The 14,858-nt window shown below is 42.8% G+C and overlaps 1 protein-coding gene across 1 annotated transcript in view; it reads left to right on the top strand.

Moving 5' to 3' along the window:
- Positions 1-159: 159 nt before the first annotated feature.
- The window catches only part of ATP6V1D (ATPase H+ transporting V1 subunit D), a 29,295-nt gene continuing 14,596 nt past the window's right edge, over positions 160-14,858 (top strand). The window contains exons 1-2 of the mRNA XM_047738429.1: positions 160-364; positions 5,254-5,371. Coding sequence (XP_047594385.1) covers positions 324-364; positions 5,254-5,371 — 159 coding nt within the window. The 5' untranslated portion in view covers positions 160-323. The remainder of the gene's footprint in view (positions 365-5,253; positions 5,372-14,858) is intronic.

The raw sequence follows: 14,858 nt of genomic DNA, 5'->3' as shown, positions 1-14,858 counted from the left end.
GCGCGTGCAAAGTCTTGCGCAGCCTCCTGGGAGCTGGAGGGGGAGGGGCTAGAAGGAGAAGCGGAAGTGAGGGGCGGTTCGCTGAGGGGATCCGAAGCTTTAACATCCGGGCATCGCCTCAGTCTTGTTCTCTCCCACCCTCCCCACGTGCCAACAGGAAGCGGAAGTGAAGAATGGTATATAGGTATCCCAGCTGCCACTTAGCAACGCGAGGAGGTCAGGTGACACAACCAGCTGACTCCCATAGAGGAAGACCCTGTGGCTGAGACTCTTGCAGCCACGGTTGCCCGGCCGGGGATTCGAGCCTTACTGTCATCGTCAGAATGTCGGGCAAAGACCGAATTGAAATATTTCCCTCGCGCATGTGAGTAAAAGAACGGGTCGGGTAGCGTTCATAGTTTCTTGAACGCCTGTCCCGAGCAGCAGTCCCTGCATACCCTGGACCAGCAGCGAGGTTTCTTGTTTGCTGGGCGAATCTTGAGCTCTCCCCCGTTCCTTTTCGTGAGTCTGGGGCGATGCTCTTTAATGGCCCCCACCCATTCCTCTGAGGGAAGCACACTGGACAGAGCGATCCCAATCCGTAGGAACATGCTGCTCGGCCTGCTGGTTTTTACGGAGGTCCGCTGACTTTACTCATTAATTGAGTCTTTCATCCCGTTTTCCCTTATTGAGCTGGGCACTGGGTTTATAGAACTATGAATCATCCCCAGTTTTGCCTCAGAGAGGCCACGTTTTAATGGAGAGATGGACCAACCAGCGAGTTTGATAAATATTTTGAGAAGGGAAGTTTACTGTGGTGAGAAGCACATAGAAGAGGCTTCTAGGCCAAGTTGGGGGTTGAATCGAATTGCCCGAGTGTGGTCGTAAGATTTGAGCTTGGATGCCCCTTTTCATTTTCCATGATCCGACGAAATGTCACCTGCAGTGGGAAGATATCCCTGAGTTTTCGAGGCACTCCGTTTGCTCCATCACCATTGTGCCTCGTTCAGACAGACCTCTGTTAATACCACCCAGACTGTAAAGTGAATATTTGTTTACATAGCTTTCCCACTGAATTGTGAGCTGTCTCCAGGAGGAGAGAGTGTCTTGAGAATTAATCCATAGTAGGGCTACAAAAAAAGCATAGCGCCCCAAGTGTTGGGCTAGTTTTTAATATTAAGATTTTATTAATTTATCTGACACAGAGAGCACAAGTAGGGGAAGTGGCACGGAGAGGGAGAAGCGGGATCCCAGCTGAGCAGGGAGCCCTATGCTGGGCTAAATCTCAGGACCCAGGGATCATGACCTGAGCTGAAGGCAGGTGCTTAATGGGTTGAGCCATCCAGTTGCCGCTGTTTGGGCCAGTTTTTAAAGAAGGTTTTATAGTTTTCTCAAATTTGCCTAAGAATGTGTCATAGTTAAGATTGTAATTTGGCCTCTCCTCCTTTTCTACTTCCTCTCCCCACTCCCCCCCCCATTGAGGAGTAGAAAATCAGATTTGACTTTGACATTTAAATCTTTTGATTGTAGTCCTACTTCATTGGAGGTGTTCTGGTTTTTTTCCTTAGTCCTGATTTTTTTCTTGAAAAATCTGAGAATGCCTGAAATAAAAGAATTATTTTCAAATCCAAGACTTCGCTTTCTGTCTCTTTAAGTTTGGCTGTAGCTCTTAATGAAATGAAAGGGTTTGGGGGCTTTTTATTTATTTATTTTTGCTTATTTTTTACCTTCACCTATTGATTTTCTGGTAGGTGTTTATATTAAGTGGGAAGCAAGTCAGCTGTGGAGAAAGGCATCCTTTGTAAAATAGAGGAGGATCAAGCTACCCTGGGGTAGGGAGATCTGCAGAACTCCCAGAATCGACCCTGATTCTAATAAATGTCTGCATTGAAAGACCACCAAATTAGAATGGCTTAAGGCTGTGTTCTTTGATTGACACCGGCACCTGTGAGAACACCTGTGGAGAAAGCCAGGTGCTTCCAGGAGAATTTGTTCTATCCAATACCTGATGATAGGCTCCTGACCTCCCTTTCTTAGGGTATTCACTAAAAATGGCTTACAATTATGCATCCTTTCTTTTCCTTTTGAAATATATATCTCTCTTCTACAACTTAGAAGTGTCACTCTCAAGGATCTGAAAGCCATTTCTTTGAAATGTAGTTATTGGGAAGGATGGATGTTTCCCTGTCTCTGGGAAGATGGAATCCTAACTTCCATGATTGCCAGGTAGCAGACACAGCTGGCCAAGTGTCATTTTCAGTGACCAGCCCTTTTAAATTTTTTACTTCTGTGACTCTTTATGAGTCCGCTCTTTCTTCTCTCCCTACTGTTCCTTTAAAATGCCCAACCAGGGGCGCCAGGGTTGCTCATTTGGTTAAGTGTCTGCCTTCCGCTCAGGTCATGATCCCAGGGTCCTGGGATCAAGCCTTCCGTGGGGAATCTCTGTTCAGTGGGCTCTCTCTGCCTGCCGCTCTGCCTTCTTGTGCTTGTGCACACACACACACACACACACACACACACACTCTCTCTCTCTCTCTCTCTCCGTCAAATAAATAAAATCTTAAAAAAAAAATAAAATGCCCAACCACTTCTGCACAAGTCAGAATGGGGCTCAGCTCTTCTTCCTACTGTCATTGGTTACTGCACAAAATCTGTTTTCACCACCTGAATGTCTGGCTGTGTTTATTTTTAATAGTAGTCAGAATGTTAACATTTTTTTGTTCTTGGTTTGAGACTAAGAAGTGAAAATGGACGTTTTTGGGCTTAGACAAGAAGACTAATAGGTTTGTAAAAGTGAAAATTGCTATTTGAGAGCACTCAGCTTGCTGATTGAGAGGAAAATAAGGCGCAGGAAGTTAGTGGTTCTGTAAATATTTTCCCCAAGAGGCTTAGCAGCAGGTATTTTGTCATGTAGTCAGATGTCTTTGATTCAGCCAAAAACAAAGTCATCCTTCTGGCTGAAGGTCAAACATTTTTCCTAATGCTTAGCAACCCTAAAACTTAGAAAGGAGTTGTTTCTTTAAGAGCTAGGTTAGAAAACACTTTCGTGACTTCTGTGTCAGACAGTTCCACCTTACAGTGTTATCCTGTGAGGTGGGGCTGTCTCCCCCTTATGCAGCAGAGAGAACAAAACAAAGTTTAGACTGAAAGCAAAAGAGGCTTGAGGGATTTGCAGTCAACAAGAGTCTGTCAAATCCAGGTTCTATGATGTACTGGCTGTAAGCCTTTGGGTAAATCATTCTTCAGGTCTCAAGATTTAAAATGTGTCTATTTCACAGAGGTGCTATTAGCTAAGAGGAAATTAAAATTAGCTTGGTAAATTCAATTTTATTTATTTATTTATTTATTTTTAAAAGATTTTATCTATGTATTTGACAGAGAGATTACAAGTAGGCAGAGAGGCAGGCGTGGTGGGGCGGGGGGAAGCAGGCTCCCCGTTGAGCAGGGAGCCCAATGTGGGGCTTGATCCCAGGACCCTGGGATCATGAACTGAGCTGAAGGCAGAGGCTTAACCCACTGAGCCACCCAGGTGCTCCGATAAATTCAATTTTATCAACCAGCTCACCTTTTTTGCTATATTGAATCTGCAGTACTGGGATTTGACTTAAATTTGATTCAAGTCTTTGAGCTCCAAATTCTGGTCATTGGTGTCAACAAGATAATATGTTAAATGTACACATTGGGGTGGATAGCTCCAGCTGAGGCTGGAAACTGAACCAGCTTCACTTGGTTAGACCTCCAGTGAGGTCAGTCAGTGCAAATTCAGCTACTGATAGTTTTCAAACTGAGAACTGTTCATCTGGTGCTGTGTATAACAGGCAGTGTGGCGGGTGGTTGGGATACAGTGGGCCTAGGTTTGAGCCTCAGTTTGAGCCGTGGGCAAGGAACTGGAGTCAGAAATGTGGTTCATTTGTCCCCTTCCCCCACCCCAGAGTGGGAGGAAATGTTTCATTTTTTTAAGCTTCATTTTCAAGATCATGTTTAAGGTTTCTTCCAGCTATAGAATTGTCTCAGTAACCTTTCCATTTTGGTAGAAGATTTCAGTAAAATCTAAGAAGTTACCCAAAGGTCCATTAATACATGCTATTTTTGCAGTTGGTTATAACACCAGTCATATGAAATTATATCCCCTTATACAATTCATCTTAAGTATCTACATTATACAATCTATTAATAAATCTTTTACCTACTTTTTAAAATTATTAAATGTTATCTGGCATATGGCAGCAAGAACAAAATTGTCAATTTCTGCAGTTACTTTCTTGGCTTTGATATTGGGGTTTCTGTTGGGAAAAGACTGGAATAAGAGATAAGACTTCTGTAGTTTGTCACTTTTCAGAAATGGGTGTCATTGGTTCCTTGAGTCATTTGCAAAGTAGTAAAATTATTATTGGTGGTAGGATTTTGATGAAATGAAAACACTTTAGTGCCACACTTTTAATAGAAAAAGTAATTATTCATTGTGGTATATGTTATAAGAGGTCCTTAAGAATATAAATATAGTGGAAAGTAAATCCATTTTTTCCATTTAGTCCCATTTCCCAAAGGAAACTTTTACCAGTGTCTGTGAATCTTTTCTAAAAGTAATCTCTGTATCAATATAAGCATATTTATCCCTTACTTTGCATGTGTAAAAGAATATAATATAGTTTATGTTCTTTTTAAATCTTTTTCTAATGACTGTTTATCATTCCATTTTATGGTGACCCATGATTTATGGAACATTTAGTGTGTTTCCACCCTTTTGCTATTACACACAAGGCTGGAGTAGTCATCCTTAACCTTGCATATACTTTTGTGTACATGTGGGAGTAAGTCTGTAGGATAAATTCTTCACAATAGAATTGTTGGTCCTGAAGGTAAGTGCATTTCAAATTTTGATACTTATTAGTGGACAGATTTTAAAAAAATGCTTACTTAATACACCTGTAATGGAAACAGAGATGTTATTTTAATTTGCAAATCAAATATTTTAGCTATGGTGGCATCATAAAATAGGCCTCCTGATAAATTTTATTGTGAATATAGTAAATAACTTTTCCCAGATATTTGTTAAAGAATGTTTCTATTTTAAATAAATGAACCTAATATTTCTGGAACATTGAGGATGGAAATCAGCGATATTGAGAAACAATTATAACTTTCAGCACAGATGCTATATATTGTTAAAATCATGACATCAAAGAGGAAAACATAATTTTAATACTATATTGGGGAAGTATTTATATGTTTTTTAAACCGTGGGAATAAATATCTTTTATTTTGTTTATATAGGGCACAGACCATCATGAAGGCTCGATTAAAAGGAGCACAGACAGGTCGAAACCTACTGAAGAAAAAATCTGATGCCTTAACTCTTCGATTTCGACAGATCCTAAAGAAGATAATAGAGGTAGAATGAACTGTGCTTAGAACAGTTATTTATTTTAGAGATCTCTAAGAAAATCCAGTGTGGCTCTTGGCATTTTAATTTTTATTTTAATTTTTTTCTTTCAAAAGTAAAAATATCATTATGACAGTAACAAGTTTCAGATGATTTAATATAAAATATGGACTCCTTAGTCTTGCCAGCAAAGCCCCACTTGATCTGATCTGGACCCTGCCTGCATCTCTGACCTCGTTTGGAGCCTACCATTTTCCTCCAGGACTTTTCATTAGCTGTTTCTTCTGCTTGAAATATTCTTTCCCAGGACTTAAGATTTGCTCCTCTGGTCATTCTGGTCTCTTCAGAGAGGCCATCCCTGCTCACCCAATCTGAAGTGACCATGTATTTACCTCTGTTGAATTTCTTTATTATTATTATTTTTTAAAGATACATGTATTTGAGAGAGATTAAGAGAGCAGGGGCAGAGGAAGAGGGAAAGAGAATCTTAAGCAGATTCCATGCTTAGCAGAGCCAGACGTGGGGATCGATCTCACAAGGGCGAGATCATGACCTGAGGTGAAACCAAGAGTCAGATGCCTGACTAGTTGCAGCACTCAGACACCCCACATTTCCTTATTTTTGTCATAGCAGGTACTACTGCATATCTCCTTGTTTGGTGGTTGGCCCCACTAGAGAGTGTTAGCTCCGTGAAAGCAGGGACTTAATCCTTTCAGTACTTATTTCCTGTGTCTAGAACAGTGCTGGCACATAGTGTGTTTTAATTCAGTACTTTTTAGGTAAGTGAAAGGCAAATACGGAAATATATTTTAAAAATGAAGATAATTCTCCCTCCCCAACTCCCTTCTCATTTCTCAGAGGAGTTCTCTGTGACACTTTGATTTATAGTCTGTCTTTCATCGTGGATGTTTTTAGTAACAAGCAGCTGTTATGCATTATATAATTCAATTCCTGCCTGTTTCCCCTGGCAGAGTATGGACCGCTTTCTACATCAATACATAGATCTGCCTTTCTTTATAACAGCTGCATGGAACTCCATCGAACAGATAATGGAATTTAACTCTTTTTCTGTTGATGAATGTTTTACTGTTTAGTGGGGGAGGGTACTTTTCAATCCTTACGTGGATGTGTGAGAGTTCTGATAACATGGACTCCATTGTTGGCCCTCCATCTTGTTCATGGCTACACTGTGACCTTCCTTCAGGCTGAGTATTGTGGGCTCCATGGAGGTTGATGTTGGCCCTGACCAGCGTGCAGGAAGGCTGACTATCCTGTGACCACCCCACTGGCCCCCTCGCTCTGGGAAAGCAGGCGATTATGGGCCCTGCTTGGCGGAGAGTAGCCACTTGGGTGGTGTGTCCGCCCCGTCCCTCCCTGTCCCTCCCTGTCGGTGAGTTATCCTGAGTAGAAAGGTAAAAACGGTCCCGCAGGCTCGAAGTTTTTTTTGGTCTCAGGGTGCCTTCTGAGTCCGGAGGATACTTGACTGTCCCTCCTCCACCTTCTAAGCACTGGCAAGCCAGCTGGAGATGGTAAAGTGAGTGGTGGGAGTTGGGGGGAAGCCTGAGCTGGCAGGGCCAGGCTTGTGAGTGTGGAGGTGGGGGGGCGCCCCAGGGGCTGTTAGAAGGTCTGTCTGAGAGGAGGGGGGTAGCCACTGACCAGCAGTTGCTGCATGGCTGGGCCCGTGGTCTGCATGGGGAAGTATGGTGGAGGGGAGTCAGGAGTACGGTGGGAATCGGAGCAGCAGGGATGAGTGCTTTGGCTTAGGAAGGGGTGTGTGTGAGCCGCCTGTTGCTCCCCTTGGGATGTTGTGTCTGGAAGAATCCAACAGCAGGAGGGTCCCTTGGGAATTAGGGCCTTGGGAGGCTGGAGAAGGGTGAGTGCTGAAGGGAGTACTGAAGGGAGAACTGTGGTGTCTCAGGAGAGTAGGGACCCAGAGGCGTGGGATCCCTGGGGTAGTGACTGATGAGGAGGTGGTGGTGGTAGAGGAGGAGGGGGATTTAAAGGCACGTAGTCTGGTTGGAACACAGCTCCAGGCCGCTTGCTTGCTTGAGGATGAGGGAGGAAAAATTCCACCAGTCAGGAAACGACAGTGAGGGAGTGAGTACTCTGCCCCAGACTTAGTGGAGTAGGCCAGCCACTTTAGGCAGAGTGGCCGATGGGGGTGCAGGGTGGCGGTGGCAGCTTGGGTGTTGCAGTGGTGGGATGCTGGGGAAGAGGGTATTTGTTGGAGGTTTGGGATGTCCAAAATGGCCCCAGTCAGCGCTCAGCCTGCCTTGCAACAAGTACGTGCCACAGTCTTGGGACAGAATCTTAGGCACTTGGTTAACTTGATTGGATAAATTCTAGAATTAAGATAACTTGGCCTAAAAGGGGCCTGTTCCTTGATCTCCATGGAGAACTACTAGAAATTCTGTGTGAACTGGGAGTGAAACCTGCCATTTACACTTAGCATTTTAGTGATCTAGACAAAAAATTGCTTTCCTCTGGTATGGAAGACCTTATATTATAGTCAGCTCCAGGGGCATGGTGTGGGACTTAATATCTGTCCTTGCCCCTGTGGTTAATTGGCCCATTGCTAAGGTAGCTATTATGGTGGTTGACTTAAGTGAGACCAAAAGAATCTGTCTTAGGGGAAATAGGTTGAAAAATGGGAAAAGCAAAGGATCCTCCCAATGATAAAATGGCAGAAAAGGGGCCCATCAAGGTCTCTCGAACAATAATGGCAAGTCCTAATTTTATACAGGATCCTGGAAGAAAATACAGACAACCCAGTTTGGTCTTGCTAAGCATTATGGAAGCTTGAGAAAACCAGGTGTTTCCCCGGAGCTCCTCTGCTAACAGGAATTTCAGCGGTGTATACCCTATACCTCTAGAGACTAGGGGTTAGGCAACAGTAGGGGGCGGAACTAGAGGCCTCATGTGGAATTACCCATTTATTGCTCTTGCATTAACAGACTGTACTAATAGACACTGGAGCTGAATGCACACTTTTGGAAACCCTGGAAATTCTGGGGAGAAATAAAGACTGTTAATGTTTATGTGGGACAAATCATCAAGGTCCTACAAACTAGTCTGTACCTACAGATTGGCAGGCTTCTTCCCCATTGTTTTCTAGTGTGGCTTTCCCTCACTTGAGTATCTTGGGCACAGCTCCACAGGTGGATTCAGGTTGAGTAGTGAAACCCGTTGTGGGTCATGCAGAATGAGAACCTGTAGGGCTGCCAGTTTCTGAAGAGTCATAAACATAAAACAGTATGAGCTACTAGGGGAGGATGATGAGGTTACTGCCACCATTGAAGAATTAGAAAAGGCGGAGGTCATCAGGCTTGCTCAGTGCCCATTCAGTAGTTGGTTTGGCCTATAGTGAAATCTAATGGGACCTGGCAAATAACAGTAGATTATAGGGAACTCAGTAAAATTACTCCCGTCTGTCCATGTTCTTGTGGTGCCTAATATAGCCTTATTGTTAGAAAAAATCATGGCATCCGTTAAGACTTATGTACCAGATTTGTCTAATGCCTTTCCACTATTCATTAGGACATGAATTCTAAGATTAATTTCCTTTCCTGTGGAACAGGAGACAATGGACTTTCCAAGGGTACCTTAGTAGTCCCACAGTTTGTCACAGCTTGGTTGGCAGAGATTTGGAAAAATGGGTATTGTCAGAGATGACGGTGCTTTATCATTATGTAGGTGTGATGTTCAACTGTGATTTACCCTCCCTGTCTCATTGGGTCTCAGGTCTCAAAAGTGTAGGAACTGAAATGTCATACACATTTCAGGTGTAAAGTCTCTGAGAGGTAAATACAGACAGGAATCTAAGGGCTGGGTTAATTGGTAAAGTTCCTGGGCATCATCTGGTCAAGTAAGACAAGTGATGCCAGAGACGGTCATTGGTAAAATGCAAGCCTTCCCAATCTCTAAAACTGTAGAGGAATTACAGGCTTTTGGTTTATTGGGTTACTGGAGACTTTCTGTTCCCTTTCTGGCAATAGAGCAGATATTAAGACCTTTTAAATGCCTTAGTTAGGAGGGTAAGCTGACGGGATTGGGGTGCAAACCAATAAGAAGCTATCTTTTTTTAAAGATTTAATTTATTAGAGAGAGCACACGCGCTCGAATGGGGAGAAGAGGAAGAGCAGAGAGAGACGGAGAAGGAGACTCCCTACTGAGCAGCAAGCCTGAGGTCACGGGGCTCCATCCCAGGACCCTGAGATCACAATCTGAGTCAAAGGCCGATGCTTAACTGACTGAGGTTTCCCAATAAGAGGCAGTCTTTGGGGCAAAAAAGGCAGTAAAATAAGTACAGACCTTGGGAGTATTAATGCCAGATGGAAGTTGTGAATTAGATGTAAATTCATATCTAGAAGGGTTTGGCTGGGACTTGTGAGATTGACGAAATGGGAAATGGATCTCGTTAGGATTCTGGTCTCATTTTTGGAGGAGAACAGAAACCAGGTGTAGTCCCATTGAAGAAAACTATTAGCTATATATCTTGAGCTTCAGCAGAGGGACTGAGTGCTGATTTGCCTATGATGGTATGAACCTCTCTGCCAGTGGGAGAATGAATTAAGGACTTGTTCAGCAAATCTAAGTGTGCCTGTGTTCAGGTAAGCACCTTACAGAAATAACATGCTTACCTGCAGTGCAGGAGTGCTTTTAATACCAACCTGCTGTCTCATGAGCTACACTCATTTCAAGGGCCGATCACTTAAGTCAGCCCAACCCAACCCAGCCCAACTTCCAGAAGTTGCTGACATTATTGGCCCCCCCTGCCCCAAGAGGAAAGGGAAGCCTCCCCTTTGGTGGATGCATAGTATACTAGTGGCAGTTGCAGGGGAAACCTGCCTGTATGGCATTCCTCTGCCATCTGGCTGGATTCTGATATACTTTGAAGAAAGAACTAAACAAAGTAGTCAGTGGGCAGAATTGAGAGTGGTATGGATTGTGTTGACATATGAGCCAGTGCTCATTGATTTGGCTGATTTGGCTACTGACAACTGGGCAGTGTTGTAAGGGTTGAGAGCATGGATGCTTTGATGGCACAAAGAAGCTTGGGGTATATTAAATAGACCTCTGTGAGGAGTAGAACTGTGGGGGAAGGTATTTGGGAAGTGTGCCCTAAGCCTGATGCAGCTGTCCAAGTAAGGCCTGTTTCCCTGCTCACTCCCCAACCACACAACCAGGCACTGATGAGGCAGATGCTCCACCCAGGCACAAGTTCTGGAGGAAATGCTGACCCTGTCTGATGTAGCAGAGTGGGTTCATTGTAGGTCCATTGTAAACTGGGACAACAACTGATGTCCCAGAACTACTTGGCAAATAGTAAAAAGATTGTTTGCCTTTAAAATATTTGAGTCCACAAGCTGCTGACAAGGACTGTCCCCATTGCCACCTCAGTTGATGGCCATTGTACCATACGCTGGGGTATGTTGGGCAGACTACAAGCCCTGTTTCTTGCTGGCAGATAGATTACATAGGTCCTTTGCCAGTATTGAAAGGGACAGATATGCACTGATCAGTGTGGACCCTTGCACAGGACTTGTACAAACCTTTGCCTGTAAAAGAGCTAATTAGGTTGCAGGTGGAACAGATTAACAGAACTGGAGAGTGTGTACAAACGCCGACTCCTGTAGTGATCAGGGGTCATGTTTTACCGGTCATGACCTCCAAGAGTGGGCAGAGGCCTGGGATATATTGTGGTTTTCCCACCTGCCATATCACTGCTGCAGGTCTAACTGGAAGGATGACTGGACTAATAGGAAACACATTAAAGATTCTATCACCAGGTGGCTCCCTCAAAGGATGGTCTCCAAGACTAACGAGCAATTCAACTTTTTAAAGCTATGCCCATAGGAGGACAGATCTCTGCATATGAACACCTAAGCAGCAACACCTGTGCAGCTCTGGGGTGCCGGTATTGTTGGGAGGTCTGAGACCTACTGGGGGAAGAGGGACTACTTCTGTGATTGCTATAAGACTTCCCATCCGGTAAGGGTCTAGTTCATTGGAAATTGACTTGGAATACCTCCTCTGGGTGGCTTAGTGTCCTAATTCGCTGGGGCCAAGTCCTCACATCCAGTACAATTTTTTTAAAATTACACAATGTATTATTCACTTCAGGGGTATAGGTCTCTGAATCCTCAGTCTTACACAATTCACAGCATTCACAATAGCACATACCCTCCCCAATGTCCACAACCCAGCCACCCCATCCTCTCCCCACTCCTCCTGCAACCCTCAGTTTCCTGAGATGAAGAGTCTCTTATGGCTTGTCTCCCTCCCTGGTCCCATCTTGTTTCATTTTTCCCCCTCCCTTCCTCCGACAACCCTCTGCCCTGCCTCTCAAATTCCTCATATCAGGGAGATGGAATGATAATTGTCTTTCTCTAATTGACTTATTTTGCTCAGCATAATACCCTCTATTTCCATCCACATCATTGCAAATGGCAAGATTCTGGGGGGTTTTTTTTTGATGGCTGCATAGTATTCCATTGTGTATGTGTGTGTGTGTGTGTGTGTGTATACACACACACACACACACATACATACACTATATATATATACCACATCTTCTCTATCCATTCATCTGTTGATGGGCATCTAGGTTCTTTCCATAGTTTGACTGTTGTGGATAATGCTGCTATAAACATTTGTGTGCACGTGTCCCTTCGGATCACTACATTTGTATCTTTAGGATAGATACCCAGTTGTGTGATTGCTGGGTCATAGGCTCTATTTTCAACTTTTTGAGGAACCTCCATACTGTTTTCCAGAGTGGCTGCACCAGTTGTATTCCTACCAACAGTGTAGGAGGGTTCCCCTTTCTCTGCATCCTCGCCAACATCTGTCATTTCCTGATTGGCTAATTTTAGCCATTCTGACTGTTGTGAGGTGGTATCTCATTGTGGTTTTGATTTGTATTTCGCTGATGCCGAGTGATGTTGAGCTTTTTTCATGTGTCTGTTGGCCATCGAATGTCTTTGCAGAAATGTCTCTTCATGTCTTCTGCTCATTTCTTGGTTGGATTATTTGTTCTTTGGTTGTTGAGTTTGAGAAGTTCTTTATAGATTTTGGATGCTAGCCCTTATTATGTTATTTGCAGATATCTTCTCCCATTCTGCCAGTTGCTTTTGGTTTTGTTGACTGGTTCCTTTGCTGTGCAAAAGCTTTTGATCTTGATGAAGTCCCAATAGTTCATTTTTACCCTTGCTTCCCTTGCCTTTGGCGATGTTTCTAGGAATAAGTTACTGTGGCTGAGGTGGAAGAGGTTACTGCTGCCTATGTTCTCCTCAAGGATTTTGATAGATTCCTGTCTCACATTGAAGTCTTTCATCCATTTGGAGTCTGTTTTTGTGTGTGGTGTAAGGGAATGGTCCAGTTATATTCTTCTGCATGTGGCTGGCCAATTTTCCCAGCACCATTTGTTGAAGAGACTGTCTTTTTTCCATTAGACATTCTTTCCTGCTTTGTCGAATATTAGTTGACCAGGTCAACTAATCTTGTTGAGTTGAGGGTCCATTTCTGGGCTCTCTACTCTGTTGCACTGATCTATGTGTTTCTTTTAGTGCTGGTACCATTCTCTCTTGATGATGACAGCTTTGTATTAGAGCTTGAGGTCTGAAACTGTGATGCCACCAACTTTGGCTTTCTTTTTCCACATTCCTCTGACTATTTGGGGTCTTTTCTGGTTCCATATAAATTTTAGGATTATTTGTTCCATTTCTTTGAAAAAAATGGATGGTATTTTGATAGGGGTTGCATTAAATGTGTAGATTGCTTTAGGTAGCATAGACATTTTCACAATATTTGTTCTTCGAATCCATGAGCATGGAACGTTTTTCCATTATGTCTTCCTCAATTTCTTTCATGAGTGCTTTATAGATTTCTGAGTACAGAGTCTGCCTCTGGTTAGGTTTATTCCTAGGTGTCTTATGGTTTTGGGTGCAATTGTAAATGGGATTGACTCTTTAATTTCTCTTTCTTCTGTCTTGCTATTGGTGTATGGAATACAACTGATTCCTGTGCATTGATTTTATATCCTGAAACTTCACTGAATTCCTGAATGAGTTCTGGCAGTTTTGGAACGGAGTCTTGGGTTTTCCACATAAAGTATCATATCACCTGCAAAGAGTGAGAATTTGACTACTTCTTTGCTGAGTTGGATGCCTTTTCTTTCTTTTTGTTGTCTGATTGCTGAGGCTAGGACTTCTGGTACTATGTTGAATAGCAGTGGTGATAGTGGACAGCCCTGCTGTGTTCCTGACCTTAGGGGAAAAGCTCTGTTTTTCCCCATTGAGAATGATATCCGCTGTGGGGTTTTCATAGATGGCTTTTATGATACTGAGGTATGTACCTTCTGTCCCTATACTGTGAAGAGTTTTGATCAAGAAAGGATGCTGTACTTAGTCAAATGTTTTTTCAGCATCCATGAGAGGATCCTATGGTTCTTGTTCTTTCATTTATTAATGTATTGTATCACATTGATTGATTTGTGGATGTTGAACCAACCTTGCAGCCCCAGAATAAATCCCACTAGGTGAATAATATTCGTGGTGAATAATCCTTTGAATGTACTGTTAGATCCTATTGGTTAGTATTTTGGTGAGAATTTTTGCATCCATATTCATCAAGGATATTGGTCTGTAATTCTCCTTTTTGATAGGGTCTTTGGTTTTGGGATCAAGGTAATGCTGGCCTCATAAGTTTGGAAGTTTTCCTTCTATTTCTATTTTTTTGGAGCAGTTTCAGGAGAATAGATATTAATTTTTCTTTAAATGTTTGGTAGTATTCCCCAGGGAAGCTGTCTGGTCCTGGGCTCCTGTTTGTTGGGAGATTTTTGATGACCGAGTCAATCTCCTTACTGGTTATGGGTCTGTTCATTTCTTCTGTTTCTTCCTGGTTCAGTTTTGGTAGTTTATATGTCTCTAGGAAGGCATCCATTTCTTCCAGTTTGTCAAATTCGCTGGTGTATAGTTGTTCATAATATGTTCTTATAATTGTATTTCTTTGTAAATCTTTCATGATTTTATTTATTTTGGTCCTTTCTCTTTCCTTTTGGTAAGACTGGGCAGGGGTTTATCAATCTTTTTAATTTTTTCAAGGAACCAGCTCCTAGTTTTGTTAATTTGTTCTGTTGTTCTTTGGGTCTATTTCATTGATTTCTACTCTGATCTTTATTATTTCTCTTCTGCTGGGTTTAGGCTTTCTTTGCTGTTCTTTGTCCAGCTCCTTTAGGTGTAGGGTTAGGTTGTGTATTTGAGACCTTTCTTGTTTCTTGAGAAAGGCTTGTATTGCTATATATTTTCCTCTCAAGACTGCCTTTGCTTTGTCCCACAGATTTTGAACCGTTGTGTTTTCATTATTATTTGTTTCCATGAATTTTTTCAATTCTTCTTTAATTTCCTGGTTGACCCATTCATTCTTTAGAAGGATGTTCTTTAGTCTCCATGTATTTGGGTTCTTTCCAGATTTCCTCTTGTGATTGAGTTCTAGC

Source organism: Lutra lutra, chromosome 7 (genome assembly GCF_902655055.1).
Source record: "Lutra lutra chromosome 7, mLutLut1.2, whole genome shotgun sequence".
NCBI lineage: Eukaryota > Metazoa > Chordata > Mammalia > Carnivora > Mustelidae > Lutra > Lutra lutra.
The sequence above is the reverse complement of the archived record's forward strand: the minus strand, read 5'-3'. Positions and strand labels throughout refer to the sequence as shown.